The 15,961-nt window shown below is 50.1% G+C and overlaps 1 protein-coding gene across 1 annotated transcript in view; it reads left to right on the forward strand.

Annotated features, from left to right (window-relative positions):
• Window positions 1-897: 897 nt before the first annotated feature.
• LOC148513536 (class I histocompatibility antigen, F10 alpha chain-like) overlaps window positions 898-15,961 on the forward strand; it is a 77,317-nt gene continuing 62,253 nt past the window's right edge. Inside the window, exons 1-3 of the mRNA XM_088481727.1 lie at window positions 898-934; window positions 1,419-1,676; window positions 5,498-5,776. Of these exons, the coding sequence (XP_088337853.1) occupies window positions 898-934; window positions 1,419-1,676; window positions 5,498-5,776 (574 nt within the window). The remainder of the gene's footprint in view (window positions 935-1,418; window positions 1,677-5,497; window positions 5,777-15,961) is intronic.

A 15,961-nucleotide genomic window follows, 5' to 3' on the forward strand; every position in this document is an offset into this window, starting at 1 on the left:
ACGAGCCTTCCATCATGCAGGTGCAGTGAGCCTCCTTTGGCGAGTCCAATTATGTAGTGCAATAAGCATCCATACTTCCTTTTGTATTTTTGTGTAGAACCTTTATGCATAGAATCTTCTTGCATAGAATCTTCGTGCCCGCATTCTCCACCATATGTGATATCTTGGGGGTAATTAGCTCTGCAGAGGGTGGATTGGTGCAGTGTTTAGGTGCTTAATGAGGGTCCACACACAGCTTTCAAGTAGATAAAAGGTGCTTTACTTTCCAGCATGGAAAGTCAGGAAACAAACAAAAATAATAAACAACCTAGCCCCTATTTAGGGTGTCTAACTCACTTCTTGAACCCTCTCTATAAGGGTGCAGTTAATCTGCCAATAAAGTCTCAGCCTGCTTCTCTGCAGGTCTATCGCTGGCTCCAGCCTGGCTTGGATGCCACAGCTATACAGACATAGTCAGTCTCTGGGCCTTCCCTGTATCCTCCAGGTATACAGCAGGCCCTGGCTTCCACAGCCTGCAGCCCAGCTGCTTCAATGTCACACAGTCTGAGAGTTTTGAGATCCCCCCTGCCTCCTGCAGGTACAGACCCAGGCCTCCTGGCCCTCAACGGCTTGCTTAGTTTCACTGGGCTCTCTGGCTGCCACAGTCCCACATAGACTGTCTCCAACAGCAGCCTGACTGGTCTTCCTCCTCATCAGCCCACACCTCAGCTCTCTCCACAAGGCAGCCATTAGGCATCTACGCTCAATGCTTTTCTACTCTGTGTGGGTGGATCTGTCCTGCCCCACACAGAATCTGCTGCTCACCAGCACCACCTCTGGTGATACTGCCACAATTGGTATTTAGATAAACTACTTTAGCATATAGTATTTCTAGAAGCACAAAGGAGTTAAGTAAAGATGGATACACACTACCCGCCGACCTATCTGATGATTGGTAAGTGTTTACACACTTACCAGTTTTTCTTCACGATGTGCTGGGCTTAGCAGCTCAGCTGGGCAGGCATTTACATTTACCAACCCAATTGCACTGTCAATCACTGTCGGGTCCCTACAGTATATGTATGGGCGATCAGCGGGTCACCCGTACCCACCAACAGATGACCGATTTATCTTTTAGCAGATCGGATATGTCTGTTCAGATAAACACAGCAGATTGGATATGTCTGTGAACAACGTTGTTCACAGACATATGTGTTTTAAACACCAGGAGATGCACAATAGAAAGGGTGATTTATCTATCAGTGTGAGTTAGGTACAATTAGAGTAACCAATCTGATTGGTAGTAGTATTGTATAGAGATAATAAAATTGTGACATTGATTATTGCGATTGAGCAAAATATGTGTTTATTTGTACTTTATGGCAAAACCACAGAACCTCACCCAAGTTACCTTTTAACACTCTCTTTGTCTTTCTCAGGCAATCACTCTCTGCAGTATTATTACACCTTGGTCTCAGGTACAGGATGGGGGATACCTGAGCTTTCTGTGGCTGGATATGTGGATGATCAACTTATTGGTATTTATGACAGTGAATCCTGTCTCGCACGCCCTGTAACTTCATGGATGGGTAACACAGATCAAACATTCTGGGATGAGCAGACACAGAGGGGAAAAGAAATTCAAAAATACGTCTTACTCAGTGTAAGGACAGCGAGTCCCTCAAACCTGACTGGAGGTAAGTCACACTACACTGTATACACATACATTACAAATCAACTACACTATGGGCCTGATTCAGACCCGCTCGCTAGATGCGTATGCAAATTTTTCAAAGTGACGGCAGAGGAAGCGATCGCTCGCCAAGGCATAGGCACGCCTGCCATGTCTAGGCGAGTGATCACTTTGTGTAATTGTACGCCCATTAGCGTAGGTTGAGCCACCCAAAAGCACACGTCATCTCCAGGAAGTGTATGAAAACATTGGTGCATCTAGGACCAACTGAAGTGAACGCAGTGTTTGTGGTTGCCTAAACCCTACCGCAAACACTGCAAGGATTTCAGTGTAAAAAAAAGGCTGGTGACGTGTACTATGATGCTGCCTGTTAACTATGCACGCCTCTGAAACGGCGTAGAAACACTCAGGCACGACTGCGTTCACATCTCCAACCCCCCAATATTACTGGACTGCCCCTGTTACCACCCATAAACGGCCTCTCTAGTCACTCATTACACTGGGCTGGCTTTGTTGGGCGAGCGAGCGGTTTGCGATCGCACAGAGTAGTTCATGCATGCGCAGAACGAAGCCTGCGCATGCGTGTATGCAGATCATCGGGCCGCTTGTGAGCACACAGCGCTTGCAACCGGATCTGAATCAGGCCCTATATCAACAATCATAATGTACATACTACACAGTATACACACTACACAGTATAAACCCATAACGTATGCACTATAGTATACTATATACAAACATACTTACTACACTGCCGGGGCAGAACTAGGTATTTGAAGGCCACAAAGCAAAAGTTTCTAAGGGCCCCTGTGTACCACCCAATGGGGAAAAATGTATATAACACATGTAACTGGCAAGGAAGATGGGACCCCCTAAGCTCTGGGCACCATAGCAGCTGCACCCCATGCACCTATGGTAGTTATGCCCATGCTACCCCGTACACTATCTGTATAAAATCATAATGTATGCACTATAATATTTACACATAGAGTACATAACATACACACTGCCTGGTATACACACACATAATGTATGCACTATAATATTTACACATAGAGTACATAACATACACACTGCCTGGTATACACACACATAATGTATGCACTATAATATTTACACAAAGAGTACATAACATACACACTGCCTGGTATATACACACATAATGTATGCACTGCATAAGGGGTGAAGCTAGGTTTTCTGTCACCATGGGCAAAGACTGGTACCACTCCCTCCAGCCCTACATAAACAGATTTATTCATTGAGCACCATATAATAAAGAGAGCATCACAATGACAGCCATATAATACAGAGAGCATCAGAGTGACTGCCATATAATACAAAGAGCATCATACTGACTCCCATATAACACAGAGGGCCTGATTCAGAGCCGGACGCTATTTGCGGACGGTTGTTCTGAAAAAGGGCCCGGATATTTAAATTGAGCGCTCGCTCTTTGCGGTCTGTGGACTACTTCCATAACTGGCCCCCTGAATAACCCTACAGTCACGTAGAATGGCCACCTGAACTGATATGCCAGAGCCATGTTTTGTGCGTACAGGATCGCAGATGCAGGCAACAATATTCCACCAAAAATGGCTGCAGCACATCTGCGTTTTTGGTAATGGACTGTGGCGCCAGCGCAGTGCGACTCAGATGCATGTGCAGATAGCTGGTAATGGCTCAACCGTGATCATTGGCATAGTGTACTTCTCTGCATCACGCACATAAGATATATATATATATATATATATATATATATATATAGAGAGAGAGAGAGATATGCAGACATATATATTTTTATATATATATATTTATATATATATATATATATATTTATATATAAAGTTTAAACAGATAGGATAGATGCGGCACTCAGAGGTTTCAATAAATCACACAATACCAAGTTTTCCTGGGGTCAACGTTTCAATGACTGTGCATCTTCATCATGATTGACCCCAGGAAAACTTGGTATTGTGTGATTTATTGAAACCCCTGAGTGCCGCATCTATCCTGTCTGTTTATTATAGCATTAAATAAATAATTATTTTTAAAGTGAGTGCCGGATCCAAGGACTATATATATATATATATATATATATATATATATATATATATATATATAGCTACATGCTGCAGGAGTCACAGGACTTTATATTCCTTAAACAGTAACAGTTTGTTGAAGTCCACCTAACTTAAATTCAACATTTCAGTTTTATTTTAAAACTTTTGTCATGATGTAAAACATACAAAACATTTCTTACCTTTGTAGAGAGAGTCACCCAGTGTTCAAAACACCGCCTCCATGTGCCTCCCGTTGGGTCCATGTCATGTCATAGGACTGAGACTCGCACCCCGGCGGTAACCCAGCAACATGTGCAGCTAAACCAATACCAAGGTGGTAAAGACATGTATAATGTAACATAGCCACTAGATGGCAGTAGAAATACATACTAAAACCAGAAGAGAGAAATGTCCAGTACATGTTAATATTGCACTAAACGATTCATTTTAAAGTTGACACTTTATGTAGAATTAATTAATCTATAATGTAGATATGTTACTTGACTACTAAGTTAAGTAAGAAGTGAAATAAATAGCTGATCCGACTTGACTTTCCAACATAAAGTATACACATAGCCAGATGGTCGCATTAACAATCTTTAAATAAAGAAATTGAGGCTGAGGATCTAATTTAGTCCAAAGTGGGTTAGAGTGTTCATGTTATAAAAAGTGCATGGGCTCTGCCCCCCATCCCCCTCTCATGTTATTAGGAATATGACACCAACGGGCGGAAAAACAAGATCGGAGGAACATAAAAAGGCCCAACCATGCACCCTAGACGCTCTTCATTCATGACCTTGTCCTTGGCCACATTTGGCAAATCGACTTAAGACTGAAGGTTTTTAGGGAAAGCTGAACAAATAACAGCCATAACCAGGACCGGAAACCCCTCAAAAACTGAGTGTATACTCATAACTGGTACCAATCCAGCCACTTGTATGTGGCATCCAGGGGAGACACTATTACTAAGAAACCCTGACACAGCCATGTTTGGATGCTGGGGCTGCAGGGAGCATCTGGGGTACCACCCGAACCTCGGATGCAATCTTTGATGGGATTAGAGGACCACAGCAGAAACAGAGGTGTCAAAAATTACATCGGCCTCCCTCTATTGAAAGCGTGGAGGAGCCACCATTGACCTCTGGGTTAAGTGAGAGGAGGGCTGAGTTGGCCATATTGAAAAAGGACCAGACAGAGCTTGGGCAAGTTGTGCAACATCGAGCCAAACCTCAACATCCTAACAGCCCAGGTGCCTAAGTTAATACCAGTCCGCTTTGCTTCTGGTGGAACTCCTTATCATGTTGACACCAGGAGGATCCGCAGATTTAAATGAAGATACCGAATCACACTGATAGATTGAGCAGAACATTTCTCTAAGTTGCAGGAAACATATACACACAAACCCATCAGCAAATTAGCATGACCTAAAGGTTTCCCGACCAATTCCCCCTTTTGATTTCGCCACTTCCAATGCTTCCTTGGACTCGGAAGTACAGTAAGGGCAAAAGTATCTAAATATCTACCCTTCCTAATCAGTTCGCAAATTCTGGCACGTAATTCACAAAGCACTGCAGTATTGGTGCAGTGCACTACATCAGTCGCACCCGCATCCCCCTTCTGCACTGTTGCTACTAATGGCCTGAACGTCTGGCACAATCACACCTGGCTCTCCGTGCAGCCCCTAGATAAAATCCACCATTGCACTACTGTAAACATGACACCATACAATCTGCACCCGTGTAACATGTTTCTATGCTTTGTGCAGGTTCCCATTCCTTCCAGGCAATGCACGGCTGTGAGCTGAGAGATAACGGCAGCACTGTGGAGTATTTTCAGGTCAGATATGATGGAAGTGATTTCATGCACCTGGACACACAGAGAGGGGTTTATATCCCCACCATGCCTGAGGCTGAGATCACGGCAGAGAGATGGAACAGTCCACAGGAGCAAATCGGGGAGAGGTTGAAAAAATACCTTGAGACTGATTGTGTCCAATTGCTCATAAATATCACCAACTATGCAGGAGCTGATCTGGGGAAGAGAGGTAACACCACACTGTGTACACACTATCTGTATGCTTGTATTACATTTATATTACACCTCATCACACAGTCCTATCAGTTATACTCATCATTTCCTCTTATGTATCATTATAATATAATATATGTAATCAGTGGTGCACGTAACAATGGGAGCGATGATCTTGGGAAGAGAGGTGACACCACACTATGGGCCTGATTCTGACCCGGTCGCAAGCGCTGTGCGCTCGCAACCGGGTCGATGGTGGCACAGAGTGCATGCGCACGACGGAGCCGGCTCCGTCGTGCGCATGCGTGAGACCCGTTTAGCGAAGAGCAAACCGTCGCTCCGGGTCTCGTGCAAAAGGGGGCGTGCTGTCGATGTTGAGTGACAGCACGCCCCCTTTGGTGGGTGGGCCGGGGGGGTGGCTGCCCAAACGGAGGTGTTCCCATGTTCACAAGTGATGTCAGTGGAGAGATTCCGGCTCTGTTAGAGCCGAAATCTCTCTGGGGCTTGCGGCCACGAGACCCTACCACAAGGGTCTCGTCGCAAGCCCGATGGTCGCGATGGCCTTGACCATCGAGACCATCTTCCTTGCCGCTCGCTATAGCTGTGGGTGGTAAATAAAAAAGACCGGCCCTGATTCAGAGCGTGCGCTCTGTCAGAGTGTCCGGCTCTGAATCAGGGCCTATGTACACACTATCTGTATGCTTGTATTATATTTATATTACACCTCATCACACAGTCCTATCAGTTATACTGATCATTTCCTCTTATTATGTGATCAGTGGTGTAACAATGGGAGAGATAATCTGCAGAAGAGCGATGACACGACACAATGGGCCTCATTCACAGCTGTATGCTATTGATGTGGAGGCTGTGGTTGTGCGAAAATACGCTAATGCAGCAGCTGCAGAAACTTGTACAGAGACGCCCACCGGAGTTTTTATAGCTGTCCGCAACCGCGTACACATCGGACGCAGATCTGCCAATCACCGACTCACCCTGCACCCATTTAGTCTTATACTTACCTGTCCATTGTCTCCAGAGTGCTGGACCTGTGCTGCAGAGCAGCAAAAATCACAGGGAAAATAGCGGTGGCCGTATTCCTGGTGACTCATGCATGCGCAGTACTACTGTCCCCAGGAAACCGGCGCAGGCACAATATTCCCGGAGATCCCCGCATGCGCAGTACTACTGTCCGCAGGAAACCGGCGCAGGAACAATATTCCCGGAGATCCCCGCATGCGCAGTACTACTGTCCCCAGGAAACCGGCGCAGGCACAATATTCCCGGAGATCCCCGCATGCGCAGTACTACTGTCCGCAGGAAACCGGCGCAGGAACAATATTCCCGGAGATCCCCGCATACGCAGTACTACTGTCCCCAGGAAACCGGCGCAGGCACAATATTCCCGGAGATCCCCGCATGCGCAGTACTACTGTCCCCAGGAAACCGGCGCAGGCACAATATTCCCGTAGATCCCCGCATGCGCAGTACTACTGTCCCCAGGAAACTGGCGCAGGCACAATATTCCCGGAGATCCCCGCATGCGCAGTACTACTGTCCCCAGGAAACCGGCGCAGGCACAATATTCCCGGAGATCCCCGCATGCGCAGTACTACTGTCCGCAGGAAACCGGCGCAGGAACAATATTCCCGGAGATCCCCGCATGCGCAGTACTACTGTCCCCAGGAAACCGGCGCAGGCACAATATTCCCGGAGATCCCCGCATGCGCAGTACTACTGTCCCCAGGAAACCGGCGCAGGCACAATATTCCCGGAGATCCCCGCATGCGCAGTACTACTGTCCCCAGGAAACCGGCGCAGGCACAATATTCCCGGAGATCCCCGCATGCGCAGTACTACTGTCCCCAGGAAACCGGCGCAGGCACAATATTCCCGGAGATCCCCGCATGCGCAGTACTACTGTCCCCAGGAAACCGGCGCAGGCACAATATTCCCGGAGATCCCCGCATGCGCAGTACTACTGTCCCCAGGAAACCGGCACAGGCACAGTATTCCCGGAGATCACCGCATGCGCAGTACTACTGTCTCCAGGAAACCGGCGCAGGCACAATATTCCCGGAGATCACCGCATGCGCTGTACTACTGTCTCCAGGAAACTGGCGCAGGCACAATATTCCCGGAGATCCCCGCATGCGCAGTACTACTGTCCACAGGAAACCGGCGCAGGCACAGTATTCCCGGAGATCCCCGCATGCGCAGTACTACTGTCCCCAGGAAACCGGCGCAGGCACAATATTCCCAGAGATCCCCGCATGCGCAGTACTACTGTCCCCAGGAAACGGGCGCAGGCACAATATTCCCGGAGATCCCCGCATGCGCAGTACTACTGTCCCCAGGAAACCGGCGCAGGCACAGTATTCCCGGAGATCCACGCATGCGCAGTACTACTGTCCCCAGGAAACCGGCGCTGGCACAATATTCCCGGAGATCCCCGCATGCGCAGTACTACTGTCCCCAGGAATCGGGCGCAGGCACAATATTCCCGGAGATCCCCGCAGGCGCAGTACTACTGTCCCCAGGAAACCGGCGCAGGCACAGTATTCCCGGAGATCCCCGCATGCGCAGTACTACTGTCCCCAGGAAACCGGCGCAGGCACAATATTCACGGAGATCCCCGCATGCGCAGAACTACTGTCCCGAGGAAACCGGCGCAGGCACAGTATTCCCGGAGATCCCCGCATGCGCAGTACTACTGTCCCCAGGAAACCGGCGCAGGCACAATATTCCCGGAGATCACCGCATGCGCTGTACTACTGTCCCCAGGAAACCGGCGCAGGCACAATATTCCCGGAGATCCCCGCATGCGCAGTACTACTGTCCCCAGGAAACCGGCGCAGGCACAGTATTCCCGGAGATCCCCGCATGCGCAGTACTACTGTCCCCAGGAAACCGGCGCAGGCACAATATTCCCGGAGATCACCGCATGCGCTGTACTACTGTCCCCAGGAAACCGGCGCAGGCACAATATTCCCGGAGATCCCCGCATGCGCAGTACTACTGTCCCCAGGAAACCGGCGCAGGCACAGTATTCCCGGAGATCCCCGCATGCGCAGTACTACTGTCCCCAGGAAACCGGCGCTGGAACAATTTTCCCGTAGATCCCCGCATGCGCAGTACTACTGTCCCCAGGAAACCGGCGCAGGCACAATATTCCCGGAGATCCCCGCATGCGCAGTACTACTGTCCCCAGGAAACCGGCGCAGGCACAATATTCCCGGAGATCCCTGCATGCGCAGTACTACTGTCCCCAGGAAACCGACGCAGGAACAGTATTCCCGGATATCCCCGCATGTGCAGTACTACTGTCCCCAGGAAACCGGCGCAGGAACAATATTCCCGGAGATCCCAGCATGCGCAGTACTACTGTCCCCAGGAAACCGGCGCAGGCACAATATTCCCGGAGATCCCCGCATGCGCAGTACTACTGTCCCCAGGAAATCGGCGCAGGCACAATATTCCCGGAGATCCCCGCATGCGCAGTACTACTGTCCCCAGGAATCGGGCGCAGGCACAATATTCCCGGAGATCCCCGCAGGCGTAGTACTACTGTCCCCAGGAAACCGGCGCAGGCACAGTATTCCCGGAGATCCCCGCATGCGCAGTACTACTGTCCTCAGGAAACCGGCGCAGGCACAATATTCACGGAGATCCCCGCATGCGCAGAACTACTGTCCCCAGGAAACCGGTGCAGGCACAGTATTCCCGGAGATCCCCGCATGCGCAGTACTACTGTCCCCAGGAAACCGGCGCAGGCACAATATTCCCGGAGATCACCACATGCGCTGTACTACTGTCCCCAGGAAACCGGCGCAGGCACAGTATTCCCGGAGATCCCCGCATGCGCAGTACTACTGTCCCCAGGAAACCGGCGCAGGCACAATATTCCCAGAGATCACCGCATGCGCTGTACTACTGTCCCCAGGAAACCGGCGCAGGCACAATATTCCCGGAGATCCCCGCATGCGCAGTACTACTGTCCCCAGGAAACCGGCGCAGGCACAGTATTCCCGGAGATCCCCGCATGCGCAGTACTACTGTCCCCAGGAAACCGGCGCTGGAACAATATTCCCGGAGATCCCCGCATGCGCAGTACTACTGTCCCCAGGAAACCGGCGCAGGAACAATATTCCCGGAGATCCCCGCATGCGCAGTACTACTGTCCCCAGGAAACCGGTGCAGGCACAGTATTCCCGGAGATCCCTGCATGCGCAGTACTACTGTCCCCAGGAAACCGGCGCAGGCAAAATATTCCCGGAGATCCCCGCATGCGCAGTACTACTGTCCCCAGGAAACCGGCGAAGGCACAATATTCCCGGATATCCCTGCATGCGCAGTACTACTGTCCCCAGGAAACCGGCGCAGGCACAGTATTTCAGGATATCCCCGCATGCGCAGTACTACTGTCCCCAGGAAACCGGCGCAGGAACAATATTCCCGGAGATCCCAGCATGCGCAGTACTACTGTCCCCAGGAAACCGGCGCAGGCACAATATTCCCGGAGATCCCCGCATGCGCAGTACTACTGTCCCCAGGAAACCGGCGCAGGCACAATATTCCTGGAGATCCCAGCATGCGCAGTACTACTGTCCCCAGGAAACCGGCGCAGGCACAATATTCTCGGAGATCCCCGCATGCGCAGTACTACTGTCCCCAGGAAACCGGCGCAGGCACAATATTCCCGGAGATCCCCGCATGCGCAGTACTACTGTCCCCAGGAAACCGGCGCAGGCACAATATTCCCAGAGATCACCGCATGCGCTGTACTACTGTCCCCAGGAAACCGGCGCAGGCACAATATTCCCGGAGATCCCCGCATGCGCAGTACTACTGTCCCCAGGAAACCGGCGCAGGCACAGTATTCCCGGAGATCCCCGCATGCGCAGTACTACTGTCCCCAGGAAACCGGCGCAGGCACAATATTCCCGGAGATCCCCGCATGCGCAGTACTACTGTCCCCAGGAAACCGGCGCAGGCACAATATTCCCGGAGATCCCAGCATGCGCAGTACTACTGTCCCCAGGAAACCGGCGCAGGCACAATATTCCCGGAGATCCCCGCATGCGCAGTACTACTGTCCCCAGGAAACCGGCGCAGGCACAATATTCCTGGAGATCCCCGCATGCGCAGTACTACTGTCCCCAGGAAACCGGCGCAGGCACAATATTCCCGGAGATCCCCGCATGCGCAGTACTACTGTCCCCAGGAAAGCGGCGCAGGCACAGTATTCCCGGAGATCCCCGCATGCGCAGTACTACTGTCCCCAGGAAACCGGCGCAGACACAATATTCCCGGAGATCACCGCATGCGCTGTACTACTGTCCCCAGGAAACCGGCGCAGGCACAATATTCCCGGAGATCCCCGCATGCGCAGTACTACTGTCCCCAGGAAACCGGCGCAGGCACAGTATTCCCCGAGATCCCCGCAGGCGCAGTACTACTGTCCCCAGGAAACCGGCGCAGGCACAGTATTCCCGGAGATCCCCGCATGCGCAGTACTACTGTCCCCAGGAAACCGGCGCAGGCACAATATTCCCGGAGATCCCCGCATGCGCAGTACTTCTGTCCCCAGGAAACCGGCGCAGGAACAATATTCCCGGAGATCCCCGCATGCGCAGTACTACTGTCCCCAGGAAACCGGCGCAGGCACAATATTCCCGGAGATCCCCGCATGCGCAGTACTACTGTCCCCAGGAAACCGGCGCAGGCACAGTATTCCCGGAGATCCCCGCATGCGCAGTACTACTGTCCCCAGGAAACCGGCGCAGGCACAATATTCCCGGAGATCCCCGCATGCGCAGTACTACTGTCCCCAGGAAACCGGCGCAGGCACAATATTCCCGGAGATCCCCGCATGCGCAGTACTACTGTCCCCAGGAAACCGGCGCAGGCACAATATTCCCGGAGATCCCCGCATGCGCAGTACTACTGTCCCCAGGAAACCGGCGCAGGCACAATATTCCCGGAGATCCCCGCATGCGCAGTACTACTGTCCCCAGGAAACCGGCGCAGGAACAATATTCCCGGAGATCCCCGCATGCGTAGTACTACTGTCCCCAGGAAACCGGCGCAGGCACAATATTCCCGGAGATCCCCGCATGCGCAGTACTACTGTCCCCAGGAAACCGGCGCAGGCACAGTATTCCCGGAGATCCCCGCATGCGCAGTACTACTGTCCCCAGGAAACCGGCGCAGGCACAATATTCCCGGAGATCCCCGCATGCGCAGTACTACTGTCCCCAGGAAGCCGGCGCAGGCACAGTATTCCCGGAGATCCCCGCATGCGCAGTACTACTGTCCCCAGGAAACCGGCGCAGGCACAATATTCCCGGAGATCCCCGCATGCGCAGTACTACTGTCCCCAGGAAACCGGCGCAGGCACAATATTCCCGGAGATCCCCGCATGCGCAGTACTACTGTCCCCAGGAAACCGGCGCAGGCACAATATTCCCGGTGATCCCCGCATGCGCAGTACTACTGTCCCCAGGAAACCGGCGCAGGCACAATATTCCCGGAGATCCCCGCATGCGCAGTACTACTGTTCCTAGGAAACCGGCGCAGGCACAATATTCCCGGAGATCCCCGCATGTGCAGTACTACTGTTCCCAGGAAACCGGCGCAGGCACAATATTCCCGGAGATCCCCGCATGCGCAGTACTACTGTTCCCAGGAAACCGGCGCAGGCACAATATTCCCGGAGATCCCCGCATGTGCTTGTAGATTCTGGCACTGAGCCAGTATTTACTGCACTGCGGCATCACCGGAGAGAGGAGGGGGCCGGCACTGAGTCTGCTCACGGGTCCCCTCCTCTCTTAAAACACCCCTGATAAGCAGTCACACTATACCTTAGTAAGGCTTCTGACATGTTTCCACATAGAAGATCTACTGGAACTTAGTCAGAGAGACTAAAATATCTAATTACTGAATGTGTAGTTTTAACCAGATCGTTTAATATTTTGTTTCACTGTGGGGGTAACGGTTCAAGCAGCCTGCTGGCACTTGTTATTTCTGGCGCCTCTAGTGCCACTGTGAAAAATGATATTAAACATTTAATTAGACCATTACCCCTGCATTTACCGCCTTCAGGGATGCAGGGAAGGGACCCTACGCCGTTCTTTTAAACATTTTTTTTACCACTTTTGCACTTGCTCTCCTTCCTTTCTGATGGCCCTGATTATTCTTACTGTTATTGCATAGGGGCCTGAGCAGTATCAGAAGCTCGTGCTGGATATGAGCCCGCTGTCTTTGCGACATATTAGCATATTAGCCGTCAAGTTTGCGACTTTTATGCAAAAAAACAGTGAAAATATAATACAGTATGTGACAGTTGCAGGCTCTTGTATGTGGATGTGACAGTTGCAGGCTCTTGTATGTGGATGTGACAGTTGCAGGCTCTTGTATGTGGATGTGACAGTTGCAGGCTCTTGTATGTGGATGTGACAGTTGCAGGCTCTTGTATGTGGATGTGACAGTTGCAGGCTCTTGTATGTGGATGTGACAGTTGCAGGCTCTTGTATGTGGATGTGACAGTTGCAGGCTCTTGTATGTGGATGTGACAGTTGCAGGCTCTTGTATGTGGATGTGACAGTTGCAGGCTCTTGTATGTGGATGTGACAGTTGCAGGCTCTTGTATGTGGATGTGACAGTTGCAGGCTCTTGTATGTGGATGTGACAGTTGCAGGCTCTTGTATGTGGATGTGACAGTTGCAGGCTCTTGTATGTGGATGTGACAGTTGCAGGCTCTTGTATGTGGATGTGACAGTTGCAGGCTCTTGTATGTGGATGTGACAGTTGCAGGCTCTTGTATGTGGATGTGACAGTTGCAGGCTCTTGTATGTGGATGTGACAGTTGCAGGCTCTTGTATGTGGATGTGACAGTTGTAGGCTCTTGTATCTGGATGTGAAATTTGCATATTGTATTATTTTATTTATACTCATTTACTGTACTTTGTGTAATTTCCATGTTGTAGTGATGTGCGTCAGAGTGCATAGACTTTGAGTCGTGTTCAGTTTGGGAGCGAAAAGTCTGTGCTGGACTTTTCGCTCCACATCGGAGCTTTTCAGGGGATAATTTATTGGGCGCGTGCCCGCTTTATCCCCGTATTCAATTTCAAAGGCGCGAAAACGGAACCCGGCGAATTTGGATCTACGAAAAAAACGGGAATTTTCGGGAAATGTGCCTGGGACCCCCCTAAAGATGTCCAGACATGGGGATCACTATGGGTACCCCCATTTTGGCCTGCAGAAGGAAGTCGGGGTTTGTAATAGCCGCGGAAGGTGCATATTTGCGGCTATGAAGAAGTGGTGAAGAAGAGCACTTAGATTTTTTTTTTCGTAAAAATAACTATTCCCCTCAAATTTGGGGTACGGAAAAATGGGGGTAAGCATATTTTTAAGTCCCTAAAGGTAATTTAAAAAAATCTGCAAAAATGCACCTGCTGCTACTCTGCGCAATGAAGAAAACACCGGCCGCACATAAGGGAACCCCTGTGGGTGTAATTTGTCTAGTTTAGAAGTGTTTTTCTCTTTTTTTTTACCCCAAAAATAAAGTACATTTTGGGGTGTCCTGATTTTTTTTAAACATTTTTTTGACACAGTTTATTTTTAAATGACAATCCCAGGGGTGCAGGCTATTTTTTTTAAGCCTGCACACCTAAACCCCAATTCTGCACTTTTTTTCGCCATGTTAAACATGGTGAAAACGTATCCCCGTTTTTTTACAAAGACTTTTCGCACTGTCTAATTGAATACCCCCCTTTGTTTTAATTATTTATTGAATGTCATTAGTTCACTTGCAGATCAATCTAAAATGAACATTTTAAAAACACTGTATACTGTATATACAGTAATATAATACTGATAACACAATCAAATTCAACATTTTCAATAGCCCTCCTCAACAGGAATCAAAGCCCAGGTTAAGGCCATAATAAGCAGTCATCATACAACTTAGCCACAGAAGCCAAACTAGTCAGGTGCTGCATACATCCCTTTCTGGTGTCCCTGGTGTGTGTCCCTGTTATTGCATACATCCCTTTCTGGTGTCCCTGGTGTGTGTCCCTGTTATTGCATACATCCCTTTCTGGTGTCCCTGATGTGTGTCCCTGTTATTGCATACTTCCCTTTCTGGTGTCCCTGATGTGTGTCCCTATTATTACATACATCCCTTTCTGGTGTCCCTGATGTGTGTCCCTGTTATTGCATACATCCCTTTCTGGTGTCCCTGATGTGTGTCCCTGTTATTGCATACATCCCTTTCTGGTGTCCCTGATGTGTGTCCCTGTTATTGCATACATCCCTTTCTGGTGTCCCTGATGTGTGTCCCTGTTATTGCATACATCCCTTTCTGGTGTCCCTGATGTGTCCCTGTTATTGCATACATCCCTTTCTGGTGTCCCTGATGTGTCCCAGTTATTGCATACATCCCTTTCTGGTGTCCCTGATGTGTGTCCCTGTTATTGCATACATCCCTTTCTGGTGTCCCTGATGTGTGTCCCTGTTATTGCATACATCCCTTTCTGGTGTCCCTGATGTGTCCCTGTTATTGCATACATCCCTTTCTGGTGTCCCTGATGTGTCCCTGTTATTGCATACATCCCTTTCTGGTGTCCCTGATGTGTGTCCCTGTTATTGCATACATCCCTTTCTGGTGTCCCTGATGTGTCCCTGTTATTGCATACATCCCTTTCTGGTGTCCCTGGTGTGTGTCCCTGTTATTGCATACATCCCTTTCTGGTGTCCCTGGTGTGTGTCCCTGTTATTGCATACATCCCTTTCTGGTGTCCCTGATGTGTGTCCCTATTATTGCATACATCCCTTTCTGGTGTCCCTGATGTGTGTCCCTGTTATTGCATACATCCCTTTCTGGTGTCCCTGATGTGTGTCCCTGTTGAGATGCTCACACCTTGAATAAGGCCGCTGCCTACAAACATTATTGTAATCATAAAGATACTGGGCCTGATTCAGAGCCGGACGCTATTTGCGCTTGCTCGTCCAGAAAAAGGGGTGGCTATTTAAATTAACCGTTCGCTCTTTGCGGTCTGTAGACGCCTCTATGTTTGAACGAGCGAACAAAACATGCGAACGTAATTTTGAAAAAAACGCCCCCTGGCCGCTCGCATCATACGTCATGTCCGCTATTTATTAGATTAATCGAGTACATCGGACGGCGTATGAACTGCTC

This window comes from Taudactylus pleione, unplaced genomic scaffold (assembly GCF_031769625.1).
Source record: "Taudactylus pleione unplaced genomic scaffold, aTauple2 ptg000277l, whole genome shotgun sequence".
Classification (NCBI taxonomy): Eukaryota; Metazoa; Chordata; class Amphibia; order Anura; family Myobatrachidae; genus Taudactylus; species Taudactylus pleione.